Source organism: Canis lupus, chromosome 28, assembly GCF_003254725.2.
Source record: "Canis lupus dingo isolate Sandy chromosome 28, ASM325472v2, whole genome shotgun sequence".
Taxonomy (NCBI): Eukaryota; Metazoa; Chordata; class Mammalia; order Carnivora; family Canidae; genus Canis; species Canis lupus.
Window position 1 is genome coordinate 144,663 of NC_064270.1, and position 27,479 is coordinate 172,141.

The 27,479-nt window shown below is 40.9% G+C and overlaps 1 protein-coding gene across 13 annotated transcripts in view; it reads right to left on the reverse strand.

The window, feature by feature from the left end:
- Nucleotides 1-27,479, reverse strand: part of PTPN20 (protein tyrosine phosphatase non-receptor type 20) — a 123,829-nt gene that overhangs the window by 12,578 nt on the left and 83,772 nt on the right. For 11 of the 13 annotated variants that reach the window (XM_025466295.3, XM_049103131.1, XM_049103129.1 and 8 more), the window contains 2 exons: nt 24,085-24,175; nt 3,169-3,503 (listed from right to left, as the gene is read on the reverse strand). In XM_025466295.3, the coding sequence (XP_025322080.3) occupies nt 3,169-3,503; nt 24,085-24,175 (426 nt within the window). The remainder of the gene's footprint in view (nt 1-3,168; nt 3,504-24,084; nt 24,176-27,479) is intronic. The other 2 variants (XM_049103135.1, XM_049103134.1) reach the window with 1 other exon arrangement.

Below are 27,479 nucleotides of genomic sequence, written 5' to 3' on the forward strand. Positions count from 1 at the left end.
AATGAAGTTATCCTAAGTCCCAAATAGAAAACTCAAGTTTGAATCATTGGTACATGAAATTGAGTAATACAAACAATCCTTGCAATTGCAAACCTTGTGAAGGCCCCAGGTTGAGGGCAGCTGTAACCCTACCAAATATTTCAGGGGTTAAATCTCTCCTGCCACTGGTAACCACTAAGAATCTGCACAAATGTGGACCTCACCACTTTTCTGACCTAATACCATTTGGACAGAAATGCTGATGCAGATTCTTCAAACGTGAAGCTTGTGGGCCTCAGCCCAAAGGCCACCAACCCCTTGCCAAGGCTCCACAGCAAACAGATCCTTTGAGTCCTTGCAAACAGATCATTCCTCTGTGCCTTACACTTGCCTATTCTCTCCAAGCAGGCTGTCTTTCTTCTGCCATAACATGTGCCTCATGTGTCAGCTGGAACTTCCTTTCCCACTAGACCCTAAGTACTCTAAGACTTGAGACTGTGTCTGTGTTTTGTCTCCAGCACCCTGCACAATACCTGGTTAATATAGGAGGGAATCAACAAGTTTTAGGGGAGTGAGGGCTGAGGCGAGTCTCCAGATGCACGGCCAAGTGCAATGCCTAGCACACAGCCAGCAAGCCATCAGTGTCAGCCATCGTTCTTGGCCTCCCTGGTCACCATCTATGTGCCAATCCTCATCCTTTTCAATTCCATCTTTACCTCCCACCCTATTCCTTTATCTCATCAACTTCTCCCTTTGCACTCAGGTGCCACATCCCCCAGTGAACTCTTCGAAACTCTCATTATTTCCCTAAAGACTTCTTCCACTTCCTTCCTTGCCTCCCAATAGCACCTCACTCTTTAGAGCCTCCTTACGGAGGCCATCTATTCTCCCATTCTCCAGGTCTCACGGAGCAGAGAGATTAGGTTGCACACTCCTTGCTGCCCACTCCTTTTCCCAATCCATCATTTCTTCTGTGTAAAAACTCCCTCTTCCTACAGAGTTTCATATCTTTTAGCTTCAACTTTTCATTGCTATCACCCAGTGGCTTTAGCTTCCTGTGCATCTGCCACATTCACTGAAGGGCCTGACATTCTCTCTCCCACAGACTCTGACATCATCCAGGGCAAATCTGGGGTCTCAATAACCCAATGGATGCTCTAACCTCATAGCATTTGTATTTCTCTCTTGCAGGGGATACTAGTCCTCACAGTGATGGTCATTCCTTGAACTTACCACTACCTATAATGTCTAGTATCAAAAATCTCTTAGTTCTTAAATTCCAACATCACTTTCTGACCAGAAGCTCATGTTCTACCACCCCATCTGTGCTTCACTTCCACTCTAGCAACAATGTGACCAAATGGAGCTCCTCTGTCCTTTATGCCATCCACTTATTCCTACTTTACTGGCTCCTGGTTCCATCTGTCCTCCTAAAGTTAGACTTCATGGCTGATTATGGGAATAATTCTCCTACCAAATTGTTAACTCTTTTCATCCTTTGAATTTTAGCACATGTAGTGGACAACACCCCACCCTGGGTCAGTCCATGAGCCTGTGGTCAGGAGCCCCATAGTTAGGCTGCTGGGAAGAAAATCATCATGTAGGTACATATTTATTTTATTGCTATAGAAAATTAATGGGTTCCAACTTCAGCATTTCCAGCAATTCTTTTCCCAGTTACTGTTTGGACTCCAATCAACTTCTTTGGTGATGACTCATCAGTCAGGCTTCCTGTTTAACTCCCATTCCTTTTATTCCTGTTGAACACATGTATCACCTGCCTACTAATCAAATCCACTTAGAGTAATGTCACTCATCACCTTCTCCTGTAAGCCATTTCTTTTCTATTTTTTGAATCTATTAAAGCTATGAGGGCAGCCCTGGTGGTGCAGCGGTTTAGTGCCGCCTGCAGCCCGGGGTGTGATCCTGGGGACCCAGGATCAGGTCCATGCATGGGGCCTGCTTCTCCCTCTGCCTGCTTCTCCCTCTGCCTGTGTCTCTGCCTCTCTCTCACTCTCTGTGTCTATCATGAATAAATAAAATAAAATCTTTTTAAAAAAAAGCTATGAGTTATTCTAGATCAACACTTCCCAAGAGAACTTTCTACAATGATGCAAATGTTCTACATCGGTGCTGCCCAATGTGATAGCCACTAGTGACATGTAACTAAACACTAGAAATGTGGCTACTGCAAGTAAGACACTGAATTTATTGTTTCATTTAAGTTTAAATAATTTAAATTTAAGCTTAAATAGCCACATGTGGCTATTGTATTGGATAGCTTAATTTTGACCACTCCTTCTGGTCACTTATAAGTCACAAGTCATAAAAAAAAGTCACAAGTCACACAAATGTCTGTCAACTTTATATAAAAAGATACTAAAGTCTCTGCTTTCCATCTCAATGTCACTGCCCTGGTTGATCATGGCACCTGCTTATGGAAATTCTTCAATGTCTCCCAATTATCTTCATGATAAAGTTTGTGCTCCTTAACAGAAATCCAAGATATTTTACGTTTTGATTAGTCTCTGCTTACTTTCTATAGCCTCATATCCCCTCTCATTGTTCCCTGGCATTAAATTTTTACATTCCTGAAACACTTAACTGCCTATAATTTTCTATCCATATCCCATGGTATTTTGAATTTTGATTATTTACTTTTTCTTTCCATCTTTCTCATTTGGGTAGTTCTCCACCAAGATGTTCCGTCCTCCAACAAACCTTCCCCCAAACCCTAAGTGAAGCTAAGTACTTCTATTCCAGGCCCTAAAAGCATCCCACATTACCATGGAGCACAGTAACTGGATGTATCAGTAAGCATACCCAAATCTCCACTAGTTGGTAAGGTAGTGAGTGCCTGGCACAGTGGTTAGAACTATACCTTAAAGACTCAATACATATCTCTCACACTCAGCAGAAGCAGCCAAAGGACATCCCAGGATTAGGAAACTTCTAGTACTGATGCTTCCCACCCCAACTCTTCTATTTAGGTTTTTCATTTCTCCAGTCAGAGTTTGGTAAAGCAGAAACAGACACAGTGGTGTCTTAGCTTCTGGTACCAGGGAGAAACAAAAACAAGTTACTCAAAAAGTACCCCCAGTCTATAACACATCCTAATCCTAACTTCTCATCCTGACGTGTGGCTTATCTAATGAAATATATATCTCATACTGATTTTTTGAAACTTACAGACTTCCTCACAACTTGAAGTATTCGGATGATGAAATATTGGAGTATCTGGTAGTTCTCCAGGAAGACACGATAGTTTTTCAATTCCAAAGGCTTCTTCATAGAAATGGGCCAGTAATGGTGGCATTTGATAACTCCACCTTCTATCTCTCTGGTTATCATGACAATAACATTAGAGTTATTCTCTAAAACCATTTGCCAAAAGTCATCTATGGTACTTGGCAGTGGTCCTTGAGAAGCAATATAAAAATATTCTTCTCCAGAATTGACTATTCTAATATAGCTAGCATTGATGTAGTCCTTGTTTTCTCCAAGAGGAACGCGTGTTGAATCATCTATCATAAAAACAGAAATATCTGGTTGATAAAGGAAAAGTAGGAGATACAATACACCCTGGATTCATGAACATATTCCATACTGGTAAATCCATTTCTCTCTTTGACCAGTTGAGAAGATGGCATAGGAGGAGTTATATGAGTCCATGAATTTAAATTCTTCCCTCTTCCAAACCTATTGGCATGACCTACAAAATATACAATGAGGAGTATTATTTGTTTCCATCTTTTTCTACTGATCAGAGAAGAATGCCATCAGTGTCCAGACACTTTGGGAGATTTCTGTTAGGTATGGCACAGGTAGGATTAGGCCAAGGGAGTTACCTACTAGTCTGCAACTGAACACAGCAAAGGAGGAGTCATCTGAGGGAGCAAGTGAATGCTATTCTCCTACAAATGCAGAGAACCTGCAAGCCCAGAGCAGTAGAGCCCAGAATAAGAAAAAATCAACCGTGATAGTTGATCAGACACAAACTCTAGGATTAATGGAATTCTACCAATGCCCAAAATACATGGCAGCCAACTTTTATGTCCATCCTCAGCATTCACTGAGTGAAGCAGCATGCTAATCAAAGCAAAGTTGGCAAAATGTTGAGATAATAAATGCCCTCAGCAAAGGATAGAGCTTTCCTGCCATGCAGCAGTCTCACTAATAGCCCCTCCCTACTACTCAAGAGGACCACTTATCTGGCCAATAGGGTAAAACAAAGATAACTGAACAGGACCTTATACAATTTCTGACAGAACCCTTCTCAGATCCCAACATAGTAAACATAAACTTCCCCTTGTAAATATGAATAAATTGGAAAAACAATCACTAAATATATAAAGATAGCCAGTAATTCATAAAAAAGGAGACAATTTTTAAAAATCATAGCAAATATTCTTTCTATGAGGGAAGAATATTTTTTAAAAACTTCTATTTTTATTTAAAATGAAATATGGGCAGTGCCTGGGTGGCTCACTCAGTTAAGCATCTGCCTTTGGCTTAAGTATGATCCCAGGGTCCTGGGACTGAGCCCTGTGTCAGGTTCCCTGCTCAGTGGGGAGCCTACTTCTCCCTCTTCCTCTCCCTCTACTTGTGCTCTCTTGCTGGCTTGCTCTCTCTCTCTCTCTCTCTGTCAAATAAATGAATAAAATATTTAAAAAATGAAATATGAGAACATTATTTTATTATAAAAGAATAACATATCTACAGTTATTTATACATTATATTTTTAAATTATACAGGAGATAACAAAAACATTATAGTGCGATCTTCCATCATATATACAAATCATACATATATGTCATATATAAACATATAATAATAATAATAATAATAATAATAATAAAACCTGGCAAGTATTCACCAAAATGTTAATAGTGACTATTATCTAAATTTTTGTAGTGAATATATACTACTTTATAGCAGAACAGCATTTTTATATGTAAACGGAGATGAAATGTATGAAAATTAAACAATATAGAATAATAAAAGCTTGCTTTCAATTTTATAATTGAGAAATAATTTCATTGTTCAGTTGCATTCCACTTATTAGTGACTTTTCCCAAATCTATTTATTGATTTTTGGATCTATTGTGTGCCATACAAAGCACCACAAATTAGGTGGCTTAAAACTTTAGAAATGAATTTCTCCTATTCATATACAGTTCCAAAGTTTGTAGGGCCTTCCATACGATGTTCTATCTGGAACCTGCAAAGAAATCCTTGCTTCTCCGTGACTGTGAGAAATTTGAGGACAAAATTTGGGGTTCCCATTTGGTGGTTTATAGAGGCAGGCCATCATCGTGGGAGGTGGGTGCCTCCACCCTCCCACGAAGCCCTCCTTGTCTCCATCTGACTATCTTATTACAAGCACACCAGTCAGTTGAATTAGGAGCTACCCACCCCATCATCATCTCATCTTTACTAATTACATCTGTAGTGCCCCATTCCTAAATAAGGTCACTTTCTTAAGTCCTAAGGTCTACAACTTCAAGGTATGTTCTTTTGGACGATACAATTTAATCTAGGATATAGGGGAAGAAGAATCCTTTCTGAGATGCTTATAATTGTTAACATTTTTAAATATGCAACATAGTTGCTTTGCAGTGAAATGAATCCTAATAAAGTAAACATTAAGGCAATAAAAAAAAGCTTGCTTTCAAATAAAATCCACAATGACTCAATTAAAACGTCTAAAATGAGAAGTGTATGGGAAAAAAATCAGTGATTTAGAAAACTGACTTAGGAATTTTCCCAGAACTCAGAAAAAAAAAAAGATGAAAAACATGATGATAATGATTAGAATGTTAAAGGGTACAGAACATGTAAAGAAAATACAAAAAAAAAAAATTTTCAGAAGCAAGCTACGGAATACACAGCAGAAAAGAAATAACTCAAGTGATCATAGGAGAAAGGTTCCCCAAGAGAAGACACAACTGTAGAATTCAGTGCAAATATGCATGCCAGGTCCAAGCAGTATTTATGCACTCTGTATATATATCACCTCATCTGAACTTCAAAACAATCCTTTGAATGAATTACATTATTCTTTCTTTTCAGATGCGAAACCTTTACTCAAAATGGCTAAGTAGTATGCTCCATATTATACAGCAATTCTTCTAGACTCCACAGTCTACAACTAAGTCCATCAACTGATGCCCCTCAAGGAAGACTCAAGTTTGAAGATGGAAAGACCACATCAAATACCAGACAACATTATTGAAGACAGCCACTAAGACCTCAAGACAAGCAAAGCATAAGGTCACAGACACAGGAAGCGAAACTTTGCTACTATATCACTAGCTTAATGAGTTGCACCACTCCCATTTCCAGTTCTCGATTCCTGAATCCTGGCTATGGCAGAAATAGCAATATATACTGGATGCTAATTTGGAGCATATACAACCTCCGAGAGAACACTGCCCCAGCCCTTTGAGATACTGCCACCTAGCTGGCACTGTAACTGAGTCTTTGAAGAAGACTGCTAACTCTGGGAAACGAACTAGGGGTGGTAGAAGGGGAGGAGGGCGGGGGGTGGGAGTGATTGGGTGACGGGCACTGGGGGTTATTTTGTATGTTGGTAAATTGAACACCAATTAAAAAAATAAAAAATAAAAAAATAAAAAGCATCCTAAGACAAGCAATCATCAATAAAGGATTTTTAAAGTAATTTTTTTAAAAAAAGAAGCCATTTCATGGCCAGCTGCTTCAGGAGGATGAGGAATATGTTAAGACCAGTGAATTCCACGAGCATGAGCCCACTGTCACAAATCATTTGCCTCAAGGTGAGCTCCTTGGACACAAGCAATGCTGTGTGGACTAATGATGTTACATAAAGCATTCTTTGGGTCCATGGATGGTAGATTTGGTAGAAGTACTGCATGCAGGGATGCAAATCCACATTGTGTCCATTCTGAAAAAAAAAAAGTACTGAAAAAAGCACTGTTGCTTCTATTATAGAAGTAGTTCAATGTAATCAACCTGCTGTCAGGTATTGGCTGAACCCCCAGGGAAGTAGTGCCATGCTGGGGCCTCAGCGTTGAGGTCTGCAGCTGGCAAACTGGGCACCCAGCAGTGACCATAGCAAAGTCAATCTGGGGGACTAGAAGTTCATGTTGCTGAGCCTTATTAGAAGTTATTCATAACTTCTATTCCCAGTAGCACATCCACTTTGGTCATTAATCCATTGGGTAATGACAGGATTGGCTGGGAAAGAGACTGACTGGTATGCACAGAATGGATCATTCTATCCACCTGATTATTAAAATCCTCTCCTTAAGTCACCTTTCAGTGAGCATGGCCATATGGCACAAATATGTTCATGTTTTTTGCTAATTCAGAGAGGTCTATCCACACACCTCTTCTTCAGACCTCCTTGTAACCAACTTTCCAATCATGTTCCTTCCAAGTCCCTGACCACCCAGCTAAGCCATTGGCCACAGCCCCTGAATTAGCACAGATTTGCACCTCTGGCAAATCTGCTCCTTCTAAGCAATTTGCTCCTTCTAAGCAAAATGGACAATCAAGTATACTGCTCAAAGTTCTACCAACTAGGAAGATTTCCCTTCATCACTGTCTTTGGGGGATGTCCCCTCCAAAAGGCTGTAGTGTTCCTGCTGTCTGCTTCTGAGTGGTGCCTGCATACAGTGCAAAACCATCTGTAAACCACATCATAGTTTTCTCTTTCTTGGTCAATTAATAATAGGGAACTCCTCTTGAGGCCACAGATTCAGGCTGGAAGAGAGAAGGTAATGCAGCAGGAAAGGGGACCATGCACATTTTGGCTCCTTCATCTAACTTACTCATCATCTCAAATTCTGTTCAAACCCAACATTGTATATACCACTTGCATTTAATTCTGCTGTCCACAGTTTACTTTCTGGTTTTATGGCCTATGGTTAAATGTCCAGTCTCTAATAATACCTCATAGCAGGGCAAAAACTGTTCCTTAAAATGAGAGTAGTAATACAGAGATTGGCAGGGGTTTGTTCTAAAAGCCCATGGCATGAGCTATGATTCATTCACTTGTAGGGGCCTGCCACAGGTTCCAAACGGTATCCCTAGCTACCACTGACATTGTATCTACTGGATCATATGGTCCAAGTGGCAGAGCAACTTGCACAGCACCATGGACTTGCTGTAAAGCTTTTTTTTTTTTTGTTCTGGGCCTCACTCAAACTAGCCTTAGTAAAATGAGCCAGGGTAGCACACTGAAATGAGGAATATGTTGTCCCCAAAGTCCAAAGAGGTCATTAGGCATTGTACGTCTTTGGGCTATAGGAGGAGTCAGATGCAACATCTTATCCTTCTCCTTAGAAGGGATTATTCTGGCATTCCCCACACCATTGAACCTCTAGAAATTTCAATGAGGTAGAATTTTTGTTGGGCTAATTTTCCCCTGTGACTCACAAATGTCTTATTGGTAAGTCTGGATAAGTTAATTGCTACTTCTTTTTTTTTTTTTTTTTTTTTTATTTTTTTTTTTTTATTTTTTTTATTTTTTTTTATTGGTGTTCAATTTACTAACATACAGAATAACACCCAGTGCCCGTCACCCATTCACTCCCACCCCCCGCCCTCCTCCCCTTCTACCACCCCTAGTTCGTTTCCCAGAGTTAGCAGTCTTTACGTTCTATCTCCCTTTCTGATATTTCCCACACATTTCTTCTCCCTTCCCTTATTTTCCCTTTCACTATTATTTATATTCCCCAAATGAATGAGAACATATAATGTTTGTCCTTCTCCGACTGACTTACTTCACTCAGCATAATACCCTCCAGTTCCATCCACGTTGAAGCAAATGGTGGGTATTTGTCATTTCTAATAGCTGAGTAATATTCCATTGTATACATAAACCACATCTTCTTTATCCATTCATCTTTCGTTGGACACCGAGGCTCCTTCCACAGTTTGGCTATAGTGGCCATTGCTGCTAGAAACATCGGGGTGCAGGTGTCCCGGCGTTTCATTGCATTTGTATCTTTGGGGTAAATCCCCAACAGTGCAATTGCTGGGTCGTAGGGCAGGTCTATTTTTAACTGTTTGAGGAACCTCCACACAGTTTTCCAGAGTGGCTGCACCAGTTCACATTCCCACCAACAGTGTAAGAGGGTTCCCTTTTCTCCGCATCCTCTCCAACATTTGTTGTTTCCTGCCTTGTTAATTTTCCCCATTCTCACTGGTGTGAGGTGGTATCTCATTGTAGTTTTGATTTGTATTTCCCTGATGGCAAGTGATGCAGAGCATTTTCTCATATGCATGTTGGCCATGTCTATGTCTTCCTCTGTGAGATTTCTGTTCATGTCTTTTGCCCATTTCATGATTGGATTGTTTGTTTCTTTGGTGTTGAGTTTAATAAGTTCTTTATAGATCTTGGAAACTAGCCCTTTATCTGATATGTCATTTGCAAATATCTTCTCCCATTCTGTAGGTTGTCTTTGAGTTTTGTTGACTGTATCCTTTGCTGTGCAAAAGCTTCTTATCTTGATGAAGTCCCAATAGTTCATTTTTGCTTTTGTTTCTTTTGCCTTCGTGGATGTATCTTGCAAGAAGTTACTATGGCCGAGTTCAAAAAGGGTGTTGCCTGTGTTCTTCTCTAGGATTTTGATGGAATCTTGTCTCACATTTAGATCTTTCATCCATTTTGAGTTTATCTTTGTGTATGGTGAAAGAGAGTGGTCTAGTTTCATTCTTCTGCATGTGGATATCCAATTTTCCCAGCACCATTTATTGAAGAGACTGTCTTTCTTCCAATGGATAGTCTTTCCTCCTTTATCGAATATTAGTTGCCCATAAAGTTCAGGGTCCACTTCTGGATTCTCTATTCTGTTCCACTGATCTATGTGTCTGTTTTTGTGCCAGTACCACACTGTCTTGATGACCACAGCTTTGTAGTACAACCTGAAATCTGGCATTGTGATGCCCCCAGATATGGTTTTCTTTTTTAAAATTCCCCTGGCTATTCGGGGTCTTTTCTGATTCCACACAAATCTTAAAATAATTTGTTCTAACTCTCTGAAGAAAGTCCATGGTATTTTGATAGGGATTGCATTAAACGTGTATATTGCCCTGGGTAACATTGACATTTTCACAATATTAATTCTGCCAATCCATGAGCATGGAATATTTTTCCATCTCTTTGTGTCTTCCTCAATTTCTTTCAGAAGTGTTCTATAGTTTTGAGGGTATAGATCCTTTACATCTTTGGTGAGGTTTATTCCTAGGTATCTTATGCTTTTGGGTGCAATTGTAAATGGGATTGACTCCTTAATTTCTCTTTCTTCAGTCTCATTGTTAGTGTATAGAAATGCCACTGACTTCTGGGCATTGATTTTGTATCCTGCCACGCTACCGAATTGCTGTATGAGCTCTAGCAATCTTGGGGTGGAGACTTTTGGGTTTTCTATGTAGAGTATCATGTCATCGGCGAAGAGAGAGAGTTTGACTTCTTCTTTGCCAATTTGAATGCCTTTAATGTCTTTTTGTTGTCTGATCGCTGAGGCTAGGACTTCCAGTACTATGTTGAATAGCAGTGGTGAGAGTGGACATCCCTGTCTTGTTCCTGATCTTAGGGGAAAGGCTCCCAGTGCTTCCCCATTGAGAATGATATTTGCTGTGGGCTTTTCATAGATGGCTTTTAAGATGTCGAGGAATGTTCCCTCTATCCCTACACTCTGAAGAGTTTTAATCAGGAATGGATGCTGTATTTTGTCAAATGCTTTCTCTGCATCCAATGAGAGGATCATATGGTTCTTGGTTTTTCTCTTGCTGATATGATGAATCACATTGATTGTTTTACGGGTGTTGAACCAGCCTTGTGTCCCAGGGATAAATCCTACTTGGTCATGGTGAATAATTTTCTTAATGTACTGTTGGATCCTATTGGCCAGTATCTTGTTGAGAATTTTTGCATCCATGTTCATCAGGGATATTGGTCTGTAATTCTCCTTTTTGGCGGGGTCTTTGTCTGGCTTTGGAATTAAGGTGATGCTGGCTTCATAGAACGAATTTGGAAGTACTCCATCTCTTTCTATCTTTCCAAACAGCTTTAGGAGAATAGGTATGATTTCTTCTTTAAACGTTTGATAAAATTCTCCTGGGAAGCCATCTGGCCCTGGACTCTTGTGTCTTGGGAGGTTTTTGATGACTGCTTCAATTTCCTCCCTGGTTATTGGCCTGTTCAGGTTTTCTATTTCTTCCTGTTCCAGTTTTGGAAGTTTGTGGCTTTCCAGGAATGCGTCCATTTCTTCTAGATTGCCTAATTTATTGGCGTATAGCTGTTCATAATATGTTTTTAAAATCGTTTGTATTTCCTTGGTGTTGGTAGTGATCTCTCCTTTCTCATTCATGATTTTATTAATTTGAGTCTTCTCTCTCTTCTTTTTAATAAGGCTGGCTAATGGTTTATCTATCTTATTAATTCTTTCAAAGAACCAACTCCTGGTTCTGTTGATCTGTTCCACAGTTCTTCTGGTCTCGATTTCGTTGAGTTCTGCTCGAATCTTTATTAACTCCCTTCTTCTCTTGGGTGTAGGATCTATTTGCTGTTTTTTCTCTAGCTCCTTTATGTGTAAGGTTAGCTTTTGTATTTGAGTTCTTTCCAGTTTTTGAATGGATGCTTGTATTGCGATGTATTTCCCCCTTAGGACTGCTTTTGCTGCATCCCAAAGATTTTGAACGGTTGTATCTTCATTCTCATTAGTTTCCATGAATCTTTTTAATTCTTCCTTAATTTCCTGGTTGACCCTTTTATCTTTTAGCAGGATGGTCCTTAACCTCCATGTGTTTGAGGTCCTTCCAAACTTCTTGTTGTGATTTAGTTCTAATTTCAAGGCATTATGGTCCGAGAATATGCAGGGGACAATCCCAATCTTTTGGTATCGGTTCAGACCCGATTTGTGACCCAATATGTGGTCTATTCTGGAGAAAGTTCCATGTGCGCTTGAGAAGAATGTGTATTCAGTTGAGTTTGGATGTAAAGTTCTGTAGATATCTGTGAAATCCATCTGGTCCAGTGTATCATTTAAAGCTCTCGTTTCTTTGGAGATGTTTTGCTTAGAAGACCTATCGAGTATAGAAAGAGCTAGATTGAAGTCACCAAGTATAAGTGTATTATTATCTAAGTATTTCTTCACTTTGGTTAATAATTGATTTATATATTTGGCAGCTCCCACATTCGGAGCATATATATTGAGGATTGTTAAGTCCTCTTGTTGAATAGATCCTTTAAGTATGATATAGTGTCCCTCTTCATCTCTCACTACAGTCTTTGGGGTAAATTTTAGTTTATCTGATATAAGGATGGCTACCCCTGCTTTCTTTTGAGGACCATTCGAATGGTAAATGGTTCTCCAACCTTTTATTTTCAGGCTGTAGGTGTCCTTCTGTCTAAAATGAGTCTCTTGTAGACAGCAAATAGATGGGTCCTGCTTTTTTATCCAGTCTGAAACCCTGCGCCTTTTGATGGGGTCATTAAGCCCGTTCACATTCAGAGTTACTATTGAGAGATATGAGTTTAGTGTCATCATGATATCTATTCAGTCTTTGTTTTTGTGGACTGTTCCACTGAACTTCTTCTTAAAGGGGAATTTTAAGAGGCCCCCTTAAAATTTCTTGCAGAGCTGGTTTGGAGGTCACATATTCTTTTAGTTGCTGCCTGTCTTGGAAGCTCTTTATCTCTCCTTCCATTTTGAATGAGAGCCTTGCTGGATAAAGTATTCTTGGTTGCATGTTCTTCTCATTTAGGACCCTGAATATATCCTGCCAGCCCTTTCTGGCCTGCCAGGTCTCTGTGGAGAGGTCTGCTGTTACCCTAATACTCCTCCCCATAAAAGTCAGGGATTTCTTGTCTCTTGCTGCTTTAAGGATCTTCTCCTTATCTTTGGAATTTGCAAGCTTCACAATTAAATGTCGAGGTGTTGAACGGTTTTTATTGATTTTAGGGGGGGATCTCTCTATTTCCTGGATCTGAATGCCTGTTTCCCTTCCCAGATTAGGAAAGTTTTCAGCTAGAATTTGTTCAAATACATATTCTGGCCCTCTGTCCCTTTCGGCGCCCTCGGGAACCCCAATTAAACGTAGGTTTTTCTTCCTCAGGCTGTCGTTTATTTCCCTTAATCTATCTTCATGGTCTTTTAATTGTTTGTCTCTTTTTTCCTCAGTTTCCCTCTTTGCTATCAACTTGTCTTCTAGGTCACTCACTCGTTCTTCCACCTCGTTAACCCTCGTCGTTAAGACTTCTAGTTTGGATTGCATCTCATTCAATTGATTTTTAATTTCTGCCTGATTAGCTCTAAATTCTGCAGTCATGAAGTCTCTTGAGTCCTTTATACTTTTTTCTAGAGCCACCAGTAGCTGTATAATAGTGCTTCTGAACTGGCTTTCTGACATTGAATTGTAATCCAGATTTTGTAACTCTGTGGGAGAGAGGACTGTTTCTGATTCTTTCTTTTGAGGTGAGGTTTTCCTTCTAGTCATTTTGCTCAGTGCAGAGTGGCCAAAAGCAAGTTGTATTGGGAAAAAGAGAAAAAGAGAGGAGAGAAAGAAGGAAAGAAAAGAGAAAGAGAAAAAAAAGGGAAGAAAAAGAAAAAAAAAACGAAAAAAAACGAAAAAAAAAAAAAAAAGAAGAAAAAGAGAAAGAAAAAGAAAGGAGAAAAAAAAGGGGGTGGGGGAAGGAAACAAATCAAAAAGCAAAACAAAACAAAAACAAAAACAAAAACAAAAACAAACAAACAAAAAAAGAACCACGGGGGAGTATCTTCTGATTCTGTGTACTTTAAGTCCCTTGGCTTCTCCTGGAAGTTGTCCGTCTAGCTGGTGTTCTGGGGGAGGGGCCTGTTGTGCTGATTTTCAGGTGTTAGCAGTTGGGGGAGCTGCTGTGCCCCTGCCTGGTGCAGGGCTCAGTGGGGGTTGTTTACCCCGTGAGGCCGCAGGAGGAACAGCCCCAGTGGCGGGGCAGCTCTGGAAACCTGGATTCAGCTCCGGCAGGAACTCCGTCTGCAGGGCCTGGAGGCTCCGGGGCGGGGCCGCTGATCTGCTCAGCTGGGGCAGGAGCGTCCTCGCTGTCCTGGGCCCTCCCGGCCTCTGCCTGTCCCGGGGGGAGGCCGGATCCTGGGCTGTGTCCCGGCGCCCTGTGCTCCGGAGCCTGCGCTGGTGGATTCGCGCTCCCGGGCCGCGCAGCCCCCTCCGCGGAGCCGCCGCCCGAGCCCCTTCAGCTGCTCCGGGTCCCGCCGGGTCCCGCCGTGCGCGCTGCAGCCCTTAGGGAGCTCGGCGCACTCTCCTGGGTGCGCAGTTGCTGTTAGTGTCCCCGGGATCCCGAGGGCATCCCCGCCCTCCTGGGTCCTGCTCCACCTCCCTGCGAGCCCCTTTCCGCCCGGGAAGGTCGGTGCAGCTCCTGCTCCTCCGGGACGGGGCTCTCCTGTCCTGGGGACACTCGCCCCGGCCTCAGCCCGGCTCCTCGCGGGGCCCCTCCCCCTTGGAGGCCTTTGTTTCTTTACTTCTTTTTCCCCGTCTTCCTACCTTGATAGAAGCGCGAACTCTTCTCACTGTAGCATTCCAGCTGGTCTCTCTTTAAATCTCAGGCCGAATTCATAGATTTTCAGGATAATTTGAAGGTTTTCTAGGTAGTTTGGTGGAGACAGGTGACTTGGAGACCCTGCTCTTCCTCCATCTTGCTCCTCCCCCCTAATTGCTACTTCTTATTCCCTAGATTCAATCAGCATAATGCCATCAATAAAATGGACCAGTGTGATGTCTTAAGTAAGAGAAAGGTAATACAGATCCCTGGGAAATATATGATATATAGGGCTAGAGAATGGATCTATTCCTGAGATAGGGCAGTGGAGGTACACCACTGGCCTGGCCTGCTGAAAACAAGCTGCTTCTGGTGGTCTTTACATGGAGAAAAAGCACTTTCCAGATAATATACACTAGGTACTAGGGGATGTACTGATTTTCTAAAGCAATGAAATCACATCTGGTACAACAGCTGAGGTTATAGTCACCACCTGCTTAAGTTTATAATAATCTACTGTCATCCTCCAAGATCCATTTGTTTTCTCCACAGGTGAAATAACTGAGACGAATGGGAATGTTGTGGTACTCACCAGCCTTGCACCTTTCCAATTCTTGATGGGGACACTAATCTCTGCATTCTCTCAGGAATGCAGTATTGTGTCTGCTTTACTATTATCCCAGATAGAAGCAGATCTACAGGCTTCTACTTGGACCTCACCACCGTAACTGGCCATCCTCCACAGGTCAGACACCTGTGTGGGGATTCTGCCAGTTGCTGAATATGTCTATTCCAGAACTGTATAAATAACCACAGTGGGTCAAAATCCACTGGACCTGTGAAATGGACCCAAGCTAAAACTCCATTGCTTATCTGACTACTATAAGCATTACCCTTACTGGTGGATCAGGGTGACACTTTTGGTCTCCTGGAACTACTGTCAGATTAGTGTCAGTGTCAGTAAGAAATGGCAAAGAAGACCTTCAGTGTTCAGGGGTTTGATGTGCCCCTCTCCATCAGGATCTTCCCATATGTTTCCATTCTAATTTTCAGAAACCCAGTCCTTCTCAATCAATGCCCTCCCTTTAACAGCAAACACCTTGCAAGGTGGGGAATTTGACTTACATAGTAAGGCAGGCATTTACAGGATGAGACTGTGGGTTTGATTTTCAACAGTCTCAACTCCATGGCTATAGGAGATAAAGGTTTCTTTCAAGGAAAACATGAAAACTTTTAGGTCATTTATGTGGTGCTTGGGCTGGAAATTCAAATCCCTGAGATCATTCTTTACTTTCCTACTTTGACTAGCACAATTAGAACTAACCAGCCAATCTCATTATACTTTTTAGTTTGACAAAAATGTTCTAAGGTATGGAATATAGAGTAATCCAAACCTTGCTTCTTATAAGTATTTGAGAAGGAATACCTGGTAGTGAGATTCTGTGTATTTGTATTGCCATTATCACACCATGGATTACCATTGCTCTACTATTGGAAATAGAGTCATTAATGCCCTTAAGTTTTATCAGAGTAGGAAACCAATTCATAAAACTCATCCTTAAGATTCTGTTCCTGTAGAATCACTCTTGGTACCAAAATTTGTATCAGTCAGTGTTCTCAGAGAAGCAGAATCAATAGGCTACACACACACACACACACACACACACACACACACACACACATACAGTGAGAGAGATTTATTTTAAGGAGTTGGTTCCCATGACTGTGGGGACTAGCCAGTCTGAAATTTGCAGGGTAGGCTATTAGGCTGGAGAATTCAGCCAAGAATTGATGTTACAGTCCTGAGTCCAAAGACAATCTGGAGACAAAATGGCTTCTTTCTTGGAAGACCTTAATCTTTTTCTCTTAAGGCCTTCAATTGATTGGATGAAGTTCATCCATATTGTAGAGGGTAACCTGAACTACTCAAAGTCCATGGATTTGAATGTTAAATATATCTACAAATACCTTTACAGCAACATCTAGACCAGTTTTTGACCAAATATCTGGGTAGTGTAGCTTAGCCAAGTTGACATGTAAGAGTAAGCATCACACAAGCTAAAAATTTTAGTAGATGATTTGAAGAAGGAAGATCTTTCTTGAAACTTAATTTAGTTCCCTAGAAGACCAAGTGAAAAAAAAAACAATAAAAAACTAGATGGCGGGGGGGGAGGTATGTGCAAAACTACAAAGAGGCAAAAGTAAAGAAATAATTAGAGAAAAGATGAAAGCCTTAGAAGACAGATCCAAGAGGCTAGCCCTATAAATCATAGGAGCTCCAGAAGAAGAAAAATGGAGCAGGGAAAGGAAGAACAATTACTAAATAACTGAACAAGCTTTCCTATAGCTAATGGAAGACTGAGTCTTCAGATTAAAAGGCTCTATGGATTCTAGGTAAGACCAATGAAATGAAATATACATAGTAAGGTTCCTAAGCTTCAGGAAAAAATTAAAATGTTATCAGGTTTCAGAATGAAAGAATATGTTTCTTATAGAATAAGATGACATTATCATTATATTTCTCACCTAAAACACTAGAAGCTGGAGGACAATGAATTAACACTCAGAAAAACTTAGAGAAAAGGACTGGAATCCCACAATTATAAAATAAACAAAGATATTCACTTGTCAGGGAAAAAAGGGAGAGAATGCATGCACATGTGAGAGAGAGGGTGAAAGAGAGAGAGATGCAGATTGAATTTGAGGCAACTATATCAACTATATAGCCTATCTTTAACCAAACAACTAATGAATCAGGACAGAGACCTCAAATTAAGGGAAAAGGGAAAGAAATAAAAAGCGTACAGAGTAACAAGCTTTGCAAAACATAGTTTTATGTCTATATAAAGAATGACTGAGAATCTATCATTTAAGTGCTAAAAATGGTTCTTGAAATAGAAAATAACATACAGCACAATAAAAATCTTTTTGTAATCTAGAAAAATATAGAGAAGCACTATTTCATAGTGGTTAAACCTAAGTTTGAATGCCAGACCTCTCTTATTTGCAGTGTGACTGTGGGGAAGGTAATTTATTTTAGACTTTTTGTAAAACAAAGATACTGTTAGTATGAACATCATAGCATTGTGGTGAGAATTAAATGAGTTACTGTGAAGGACTTAGATCAGCCCTGAGAACATACAAACATATTACTACTACTACTACTGGTGGTAGTGATGTTGGTAGTAATAGTAACAAACATAGAGGGGTGCCTGGTGGCTCATTCAGTTGGGTGTCTGACTTAATTTTGGCTCAGGTCATGATCTCAGGGTCATGAGACTGAGTCCCACTTTGGGCTCCATGCTCACTGGAGAGTCTTCTGGAGGTTCCCTCTCTCCTTCTGCCTCTGTCCCTCCTCTCCCCCACTCTCTCTCTCAAATAAATGTTAAAAAAAACCAAAAACATGCAGTGAGCTCACTAATGTATGGCATATGGATACTTGTTAAATCTCTCCCTTAGATAGCCGGTATTTTTCCAGCTATGTATATAATGGTAAACTGTACAAAATATTAAAAGTGTAATACATCTTTTGCACTCACTATCTTTTTAAAGTGTATTGAGGTATAATTGTCATATATGCACACCCATGAAACCAATACTATTAGAGATAACCAAACATCTCTATAACTGCTACAATGTTCTCATGCCCTTTAGTAATCTATCCTACTTGCTCTACTCCTGCTCTCAAAGCAACAAATGATGAACTATGAATTACTATGAATTTTCTAGAATTTTATGTAAATGGTGTGATACAGTGTATCAGTCTGATGGATACCACAGGCTGGGTAGCTTAAATAACAGACATTTATTTTCACAGTTCTGGAGGCTAGATGTCCAAGATCCAGGCGTCAGCAGAATTGGTTTCTTATATGGCCTCCCCTTGGCTTAACCAGTCCTGCCTTTTGTAGTGTCCTCATGTGGGCTCACATTGTTCTGTCCTCATACATTCCTGGTGTCTTTGGAGTGTCCTAACTCCTCTTCAGTCAAGATTGGATTAGGGAACACCCAAAGAGCCTCATTTTGTTTTAATTACCTCTTTAAAGGCCCTATCTCAATCTGACTCCTGGGGGTGGGGCAAGACGGCAGATGAGTAGGGTCCTCAACTCATCCAGCCTCACCAACTAACTTTCAAAACATCCTGAACACCTAGGAATTCAACCAGAGACTTATAGAAATAACAGCTGGAACACTACAGAGAGAAGGATTTCCACTGCTAACAAGGTAGGAGGCAGAAAAAAATAAAAAAGAATCAAGTGGAGCCCTGCAAGGAGCCAGGCTAAAGCCGGTTGTTGAGACCCTCCGGGACAGGAAAGCCTGGCCCCGGAGAAGGGGGAACTTTAAAAATCTGCACCAGATTCTTCCCAGATGGAAAAGTGCTCAGTAGGAAAACTAGGCAGAACCGCAGGAGGGGCAGGGAAGCCTCCAGATTCCCAGGGTCACTAATAGAGGAAGTGCGCCCCAGGGTAAAGTGCACCTCACACCACGGGCCCATCTCGGTAAAGGGCTAAAGCGTGCAGCCAGTGGGGCCTCAGGGAGAAGCCAGTAGGTCAGGCGGGGGCTCCGGGTGGAGGGGTCTGCGCCCTGCTGCCTTTGGGAGTCATGGACCCGGGAGCAGATTCCAGCAGTAGAGGCCCCGGATCCCAGGATGCCAGGAAGACACAGCCCAGGATCCTGTGCTCTCCGCAGGATAGGTGGAGGCACGGAGGGCACAGGACAGCGAGGACTCTCTTGCCACCAGGCGCCCCCAGCTGTGCAGGTCAGTACATCTGCCCCAGGAGCATCTAGGCCAGACTGTGGTAGTTATTGCAGGGAGCTGACTCCAGGGCTGGAGAGCTGGCTGCCACCAGTGTTGTTCCTCCTTGTGTCACCTTGTGCCTGGTAGGCAGGCAGGCAGGGGGAGGGAGGCAGTGCCATGGAACAGAGGCCTCATGGGGATAAATAGCTCCCACTGAGCCCAGCACCTGGTGGGGGGCGGGGTATCTCCCCAGGTACACACCTGAGAATCAGCACAGCTGGCCCCTCCCCCAGAAGACCAGCTGGAAGGACAGGGGAAGAGCAAGTTCTTGACCAAGCAGCGCTGGAAACCTCCAGGTCTGAGGGAAAATAGTATACAGACTAAAGGGTCCCTTTTTTTCTTTCTTTTTCCATTACAACTCGTTTTTATATCAGACTAAAAATATCCAATATTTTTTCTTTTTCCCACCTTAACAACAATATATTACCTCTTCATTTTTAAATCTTTTCCTTTTTGACTTTCATATTTCTACAATTACATGTCTTAGATATATTTTCCACTTCTGGATTCCCTTCAATGTATTCAATTTAATTTTTATAGATATACAAGATATGGACTTTTTTTGTTTTTTTCTGCCTCATTTTGTTTTACAATAATGGAAGTTAGTACTTTCTAATGCACGACCAACATACAACCAGAACCAAGTGGAACACCTTGTTGGTTCATTCTGTGAGATTATATTCTCTCTTCCTTCTCATTCTGCCCCCCTCTCTTATCTAGTTTATGTTTTGGTGGTCAGTGTTGGGGCTTTATCTAAGTTGCTGGTTTATATAAATTTGGGACTGAATATCTTCTAACATAGAGAACAAAATACACTCAGAACCAAGAGGATCACCCTCTAGGCCCCTCAGGTAGACTACATTCTCCCTCCACTACAACTTTGTCACCACCACCATCCGCCCCCCCCTTTCTATTTTTCCTCTTTTCTTTACGTTTTTTTCTTTTCCTTTTTTCTTCTTTGTTTTTGGTTTTTGGGTTTTTATTTTTACTACTTTGTTTTAAAGTTTGTTTTTCACTTTAGTGGTCCTTTTGTTTTATTTTGTTCTGTTCTTTTTCTTTTATTTTCTGGCCTCTGACCTCTTCAGAATCATCTGGGGTGTATTTTACTTAGGTCATGGTTGATATTTTTGACTCAGCCCACTCATACAGCCACACTGCACTGCACAAAATGACTAGAAGTAAGAACTCACCACAAAAGAAAGAACCGGAAACAATACTCTCTGCCACAGAGTTACAGAATATGGATTTTAATATGATATCAGAAATTCAATTAGAAGTAGAATTATAAAGCTACTGTTGGCTCTGGGAAAAAGCGTAAAGGAGTCTAGAGACTGTTACTGCAGAATTGAAATCTAATCAGGCTGAAATTAAAGGCCCTATCTCCAAGAACAGTCACATTCATAGGTACTATGGGTTAAGATTTTAATACATGAATTTTGAGGGAAAACAATTCAGTATACAATGTACAGTATACATCCTTTTGATTGGCTTTTTTTACTCCACATAATTATTTTGAGATTCATCATTAGTTTACTATTTTTTAGAGCTGAGTAGTACCTGCTGAGTGGACATATCAAATTTGTTTATTCACTCTCCTGTTGATGGATACTAGGTTGTTTTCAGGTTTTTCCTTTTGCAAATAAAACTGATATGAGTATTATTCCTATGGATGTCTATATGTAGATACATGCTTCAATTTCTCTCAGGTAAATACAGAGGAGTAGAAATGTTGAATCATATGCTTAACACTATAAGTTAAACTCTTCTGTAGCTGGTGTGAAATGTATCTTATTAAAGTTTTAATGTGTGCTTTCCTAATGATTAAGAATATTGAGCATATTTTCACATATCTGTCACCCATATATCTTCTTTGAAGTAGCCACTCAAATCTGCTCACTTATTGTTGGGTTTTTTTGTCCTCTTATTGAGGTGTAGAAATTCTTTAGATATACTAAATACAAATCCTTTGTCGGATAAATGTTTTGAATGTGTTTTTCTCCCAGTCTGTTGCTTGCCTTTTCATTTTCCTAAGAATGTACTTTGAAGAGCAATTTTTTATTTAAATCAAAGTGTAATGTGTTTTTTTCTTTTACAGTTTAGGGTTTTTGTGTCCTATTCAGAAAAATTCTGCCAAATCCAAGGATTTTTCTCAAGTATTTCTCAATACTTTTTTCAAGTATTCTTCAAAAGTTTTATGGTTTTAACTAAAATTGGGCCTATCATCTATTTTGAGTTAATTTTTATATAAGGTATGAGATAAGAGTACAGTTCATTTTTAACATATGAATAAGCAATTGCCCGGAACCATTTGTTGAAATTATCCTTTCCTCATCACTTGCATCCTTAAATTCAGATATTATCATCTGCACTGCCTTCCTTGCATGACTCTAGACAGCACTCAATATGTTTAAACATGCTCTGTAAAGTGGAGAACTACTAGAAATTTAAGTTACTATCATTCTTAGTTTGTTCTGAGTAGATCCTGACCAGAGACAAGTAACAGAAAAAGTATTAGGCCACAAATCAGAGAATATGACTTGTGGTATGGCCCCACTCATTTATTCGCCTTCAAAACACCTTTTAACTCAGAGCTTATTCGCTCTTCTGTGAAATAGGAATTATGGAATCCAATAGTCTACTTCAGAGATATTTTATGAAGAATATATATAATTATGCATTTTAAAATGCTTTGCAAATTGTAAAGCACTACAGAAATATAAGATGTTGTCTTTATATCTAAAAACCTCCAGACTACATAATGAGGTACATTCTTGCCTTGCATAGTAGCATAGGGCCATAAATATGACCATGCAAGCTGAAGCCATACAAAAGATTTTAATAATCAATTAGACAAACTATGATTGTTCAGCAACCTTTTCCAGGGCAAGCTATTTTTTTCTATAATGCTATTCACATTCCATTAGGATTTCACTCCCAGTATTACTACTTTTATTTTCTTTTTTAAATAATAAATTTATCTTTTATTGGTGTTCAATTTGCCAACATTTAGCATAACACCCAGTGCTCATCCTGCCAAGTGCCCCCCTCAGTGCCCATCACCCAATCACCCCTCCCCCCACCCTCCTCCCCTTCCACCACCCCTAGTTCGTTCCCAGAGTTAGGAGTCTTTCATGTTCTGTCTCCCTTTCTGATATTTCCTACCCATTTCTTCTCCCTTCCCTTCTATTCCCTTTCACTATTATTTATATTCCCCAAATGAATGAGACCATATAATGTTTGTCCTTCTCCGATTGACTTATTTCACTTTTACTTTCTTTGCTTCAATTTTATCTTTGTTGATGAATCAACTTTTGATAATCCATTTTTGTAAAATGTGATATAGACTTATCACTGAAAAATAAGGAGGTGACACAACTACATGCTTTGGTATCTGCATGAGCTGAATAACAGGTACATAGTACCAACTGCAGACATATTTTAAAAGAAGTAAAAAAAGAAAAAAAGTGACATGATTAGTCAGTGATCGTGATGAGCATCTGTTATTAACATAGTAATTTGCAGACCAAGAATTAGACGTGAAGTTTGTACTTTATGCAATTACTCACAGTTAATATATTGTGATTACTGAAATCTGAATTGTGTTAATACCTCCAGAACCCTCCCCATCTCTCAGTTCCCACTGCTGCTAACTTAGATCAAGCCTGTTTCATCTCTCAGCTGGTCTGTCTGTGTCACTGCCTCCATGCCCATCTACTCACAGCAGCAACTGAAATGATTTTCCTAAAGTACAAATCCCTTCAAAGTTTTTCTTTGGCTCTCTGCTATTATCATGGTAAAGCATGACTTTATAATTATAAAAGTAATGAGTATCTTCCCAGATAACTAAAATAATTTATTCTGCTATCTTCTGTGGGGACAAGAACCTTGATGAATATTTCTGAAATCACAGTAATGAACCACTATTATAGACATTTTAAGAGATTATGCCAACAATTTGGTGCTACTCTGAGAGATCAAAGGTCCCAATTATATAATTCCTGTCTCTACCTGTGCAATTGGAGGTATTAAGGAAGTAGACTCAAAAGGACTTTATGACCACTTTTAAATATTGCAGGTGACTCAAAGTTTTTTGGCTTGGACAATGGGGTGGCTATATTAAATAAGTGAGAGAATAAAGGAGGAAGGTCAAGATGGAGGAGGAAGGGTAAAGTACTTAGAAAATTTTTTACTTTGAAAGGAATGTGAGGCATAGAATGAGATTTCCTAAGATTAAAAATGTGCTGTATTTTGTTTCTGCTCTTTGGATGGCCTGAGATAGAGAAATCCTGTGAGTAACTGGGTAGGGAGGTGAGAGGCACTAGCTTCACCAAGCACAGGGCCCTTAGAGACAAACAAAGAGCAGCCTTCTGTTGGAGGGCAGACTGGCAGCTTTATTGTCCAGGACAAAGGATATAAATAGTTCCATTGTATTTGAGTGTCTAGACAAAACAAATCAAGGCTTGGATTACCAATAGTGACAGATGTCTCAGACTATTAGGCTTATATTTTAGATGGTTCCTGGCCTAGGAGTAGAATGTGCATAAGGATGAGTCTGAAGGACTTCTATAAATAAACCTATGATAGTTGCTGGAAGAAGTACCTGAAATGGAATACTTGAAATTCATCATGTATTCTAGGATGTTCAAGAATATGCCTAGGCTACCCATTACTAGCTACCAGAGCTCTTCATCATGGTCACAAGTCACAAGGCTGGTACTGAAAGCCATACAATCCACTTTTTATCTTTTCCAAATGTAAACAGGAAAATAATCATTTTGTAGCTTACATGGAAGAATATCCCGATATCTGTTTTTATCTCTGTTGCGTAGTTCATTTCCAGAGTTGAATGCACCAGGTAGGCTCTTAAAATCTAAAGTCTTTAAAAGGTAAGAAATATAAGTCATGTATTTACTATAACAAAAAGAAAGAAAAAAATCTGCCCTGTTTAGTGTTCATGATTCTTAAACCTCTATATGGCATGACCCGATGTTAAATGTATTGTATGATAAGTGAAGTCAGAATCCCATTAAAAAGTACTATATAAAATATCTCATATTTGAGATGTCATTCAACAAGCTGCTTGATAAGAAAATGTTAATCTCTCTGGAGGTACTTTTTCCCTTGAACTTCAATGTTTTTCCTTTTCATAAAAAAAAACCCAATATAGTACATTCACTTCTTAGGACCTATTCATTAATCTACCATTTTGTAAACAAAAATAATAAAATAACATCCAGAAAAATATATAAACATATAAACAAACAAATAAACAAAAACCAGTCTCACAATTTATTCCCTGCCCCATGAAAGAATTACAGCTAGGATACCAATTAAAGAATTCTTCCTTTCAAAAAAATTTCATTACCAAATGTGAATTCAGTAAACATTTACTGAACATTTAGTACATACTAAGTATTTTTCTAGATTGGAATAAAAAGATGAATCTGAAAATGGCCCCATCCTTAAGGAGTTATCAAAGCAGTCAGAGGTGTGATCAATGTACAGAGATGCGAGTATAATGGTAGTGCTTATGACCACTAGTCATCATATGAAGTTAGTCATATGAAAGTCTGTGTGTGTGGAAGAAAAGGAGAGCAGAGGTGAGCAGGCATCACTCCAGGGGGAAAGGACAGGAATAAAGGGATGGGGGCATACATCTCCCCTTGGGGAAACAGTGAATATGGTAACAACAGCACAGAGAACATGACCTAGTCCAGAGCGAAACTAAAACTACCTAGGAAGGCCTTGTTTCATATATAAAAGAAGTGGAGACATATCCAGTTCTACACTATTAGGATATTTGTGGATAAAGCCTGAGAGTCTGTACTTTTCAAAAGTTTTTCAGTAATTCTTGGGTAGCCAACTTGGCACCACCAGTCTTTAACTAAGTGTTGGCAACTATTGGCATGGCAAATGAGAAGCCAGTGAAAGTTTTAAGCCATAGGATAATATGATAAGATTTTTACCTTTGTTACGCAAGCCAATTATAAAATTAACTTGGAGGGGGGAGGAGCAAGATGGCGGAAGAGTAGGGTCCCCAAATCACCTGTCTCCACCAAACTACCTAGAAAACCTTCAAATTATCCTGAAAATCTATGAATTCGGCCTGAGATTTAAAGAGAGACCAGCTGGAATGCTACAGTGAGAAGAGTTCGCGCATCTATCAAGGTAGGAAGACGGGGGGGGGGGGGGGGGGGGGGGGGGGGGGGGAGAAATAAAGGAACAAAGGCCTCCAAGGGGGAGGAGCCCCGCGAGGAGCCGGGCTGAGGCCGGGGCGAGTGTCCCCAGGACAGGAGAGCCCCGTCCCGGAGGAGCAGGAGCTGCACCGACCTTCCCGGGCGGAAAGGGGCTCGCAGGGAGTTGGAGCAGGACCCAGAAGGAAGGGGATGCCCTCGGGCTCCCGGGGACAGTAACAGCAACTGCGCGCCCAGGAGAGTGCGCCGAGCTCCCTAAGGGCTGCAGCGCCCACGGTGGGACCCGGAGCAGCTCGGAGGGGCTCGGGAGGAGGAAGAGGCTCCGTGCGGAGGGGGCTGCGCGGTTCCAGGAGCAGCTCGGAGGGGCTCGGGCGGCAGCTCCGCGGAGGGGGCTGCGGGGCGGGAGCGCGAATCCACCAGCGCAGGCTCCGGAGCACAGGGCGCCGGGACACAGCCCAGGATCCGGCCTCCCCCGGGACAGGCAGAGGCCGGGAGGGCCCAGGACAGCGAGGACGCTCCTGCCCCAGCTGAGCACATCAGCGGCCCCGCCCTGGAGCCTCCAGGCCCTGCAGACGGAGAGCTCCGGAGTTCCTGCAGGAGCTGAATCCAGGTTTCCAGAGCTGCCCCGCCACTGGGGCTGTTCCTCCTGCGGCCTCACGGGGTAAACAACCCCCACTGAGCCCTGCACCAGGCAGGGGCACAGCAGCTCCCCCAACTGCTAACACCTGAAAATCAGCACAACAGGCCCCTCCCCCAGAAGACCAGCTAGACTGACAACTTCCAGGAGAAGCCAAGGGACTTAAAGTACACAGAATCAGAAGATACTCCCCGGTGGTTCTTTTTTTGTTTGTTTGTTTTTGTTTTTGTTTTTGTTTTTGTTTTGTTTTGCTTTTTGATTTGTTTCCTTCCCCCACCCCCTTTTTTTCTCCTTTCTTTTTCTTTCTCTTTTTCTTCTTTTTTTTTTTCGTTTTTTTTTCTTTTTCTTCCCTTTTTTTTTTCTCTTTCTCTTTTCTTTCCTTCTTTCTCTCCTCTTTTTCTCTTTTTCCCAATACAACTTGCTTTTGGCCACTCTGCACTGAGCAAAATGACTAGAAGGAAAACCTCACCTCAAAAGAAAGAATCAGAAACAGTCCTCTCTCCCACAGAGTTACAAAATCTGGATTACAATTCAATGTCAGAAAGCCAATTCAGAAGCACTATTATACACCTACTGGTGGCTCTAGAAAAAAGTATAAAGGACTCAAGAGACTTCATGACTGCAGAATTTAGAGCTAATCAGGCAGAAATTAAAAATCAATTGAATGAGATGCAATCCAAACTAGAAGTCCTAACGACGAGGGTTAACGAGGTGGAAGAACGAGTGAGTGACCTAGAAGACAAGTTGATAGCAAAGAGGGAAACTGAGGAAAAAAGAGACAAACAATTAAAAGACCATGAAGATAGATTAAGGGAAATAAACGACAGCCTGAGGAAGAAAAACCTACGTTTAATTGGGGTTCCCGAGGGCGCCGAAAGGGACAGAGGGCCAGAATATGTATTTGAACAAATTCTAGCTGAAAACTTTCCTAATCTGGGAAGGGAAACAGGCATTCAGATCCAGGAAATAGAGAGATCCCCCCCTAAAATCAATAAAAACCGTTCAACACCTCGACATTTAATTGTGAAGCTTGCAAATTCCAAAGATAAAGAGAAGATCCTTAAAGCAGCAAGAGACAAGAAATCCCTGACTTTTATGGGGAGGAGTATTAGGGTAACAGCAGACCTCTCCACAGAGACCTGGCAGGCCAGAAAGGGCTGGCAGGATATATTCAGGGTCCTAAATGAGAAGAACATGCAACCAAGAATACTTTATCCAGCAAGGCTCTCATTCAAAATGGAAGGAGAGATAAAGAGCTTCCAAGACAGGCAGCAACTGAAAGAATATGTGACCTCCAAACCAGCTCTGCAAGAAATTTTAAGGGGGCCTCTTAAAATTCCCCTTTAAGAA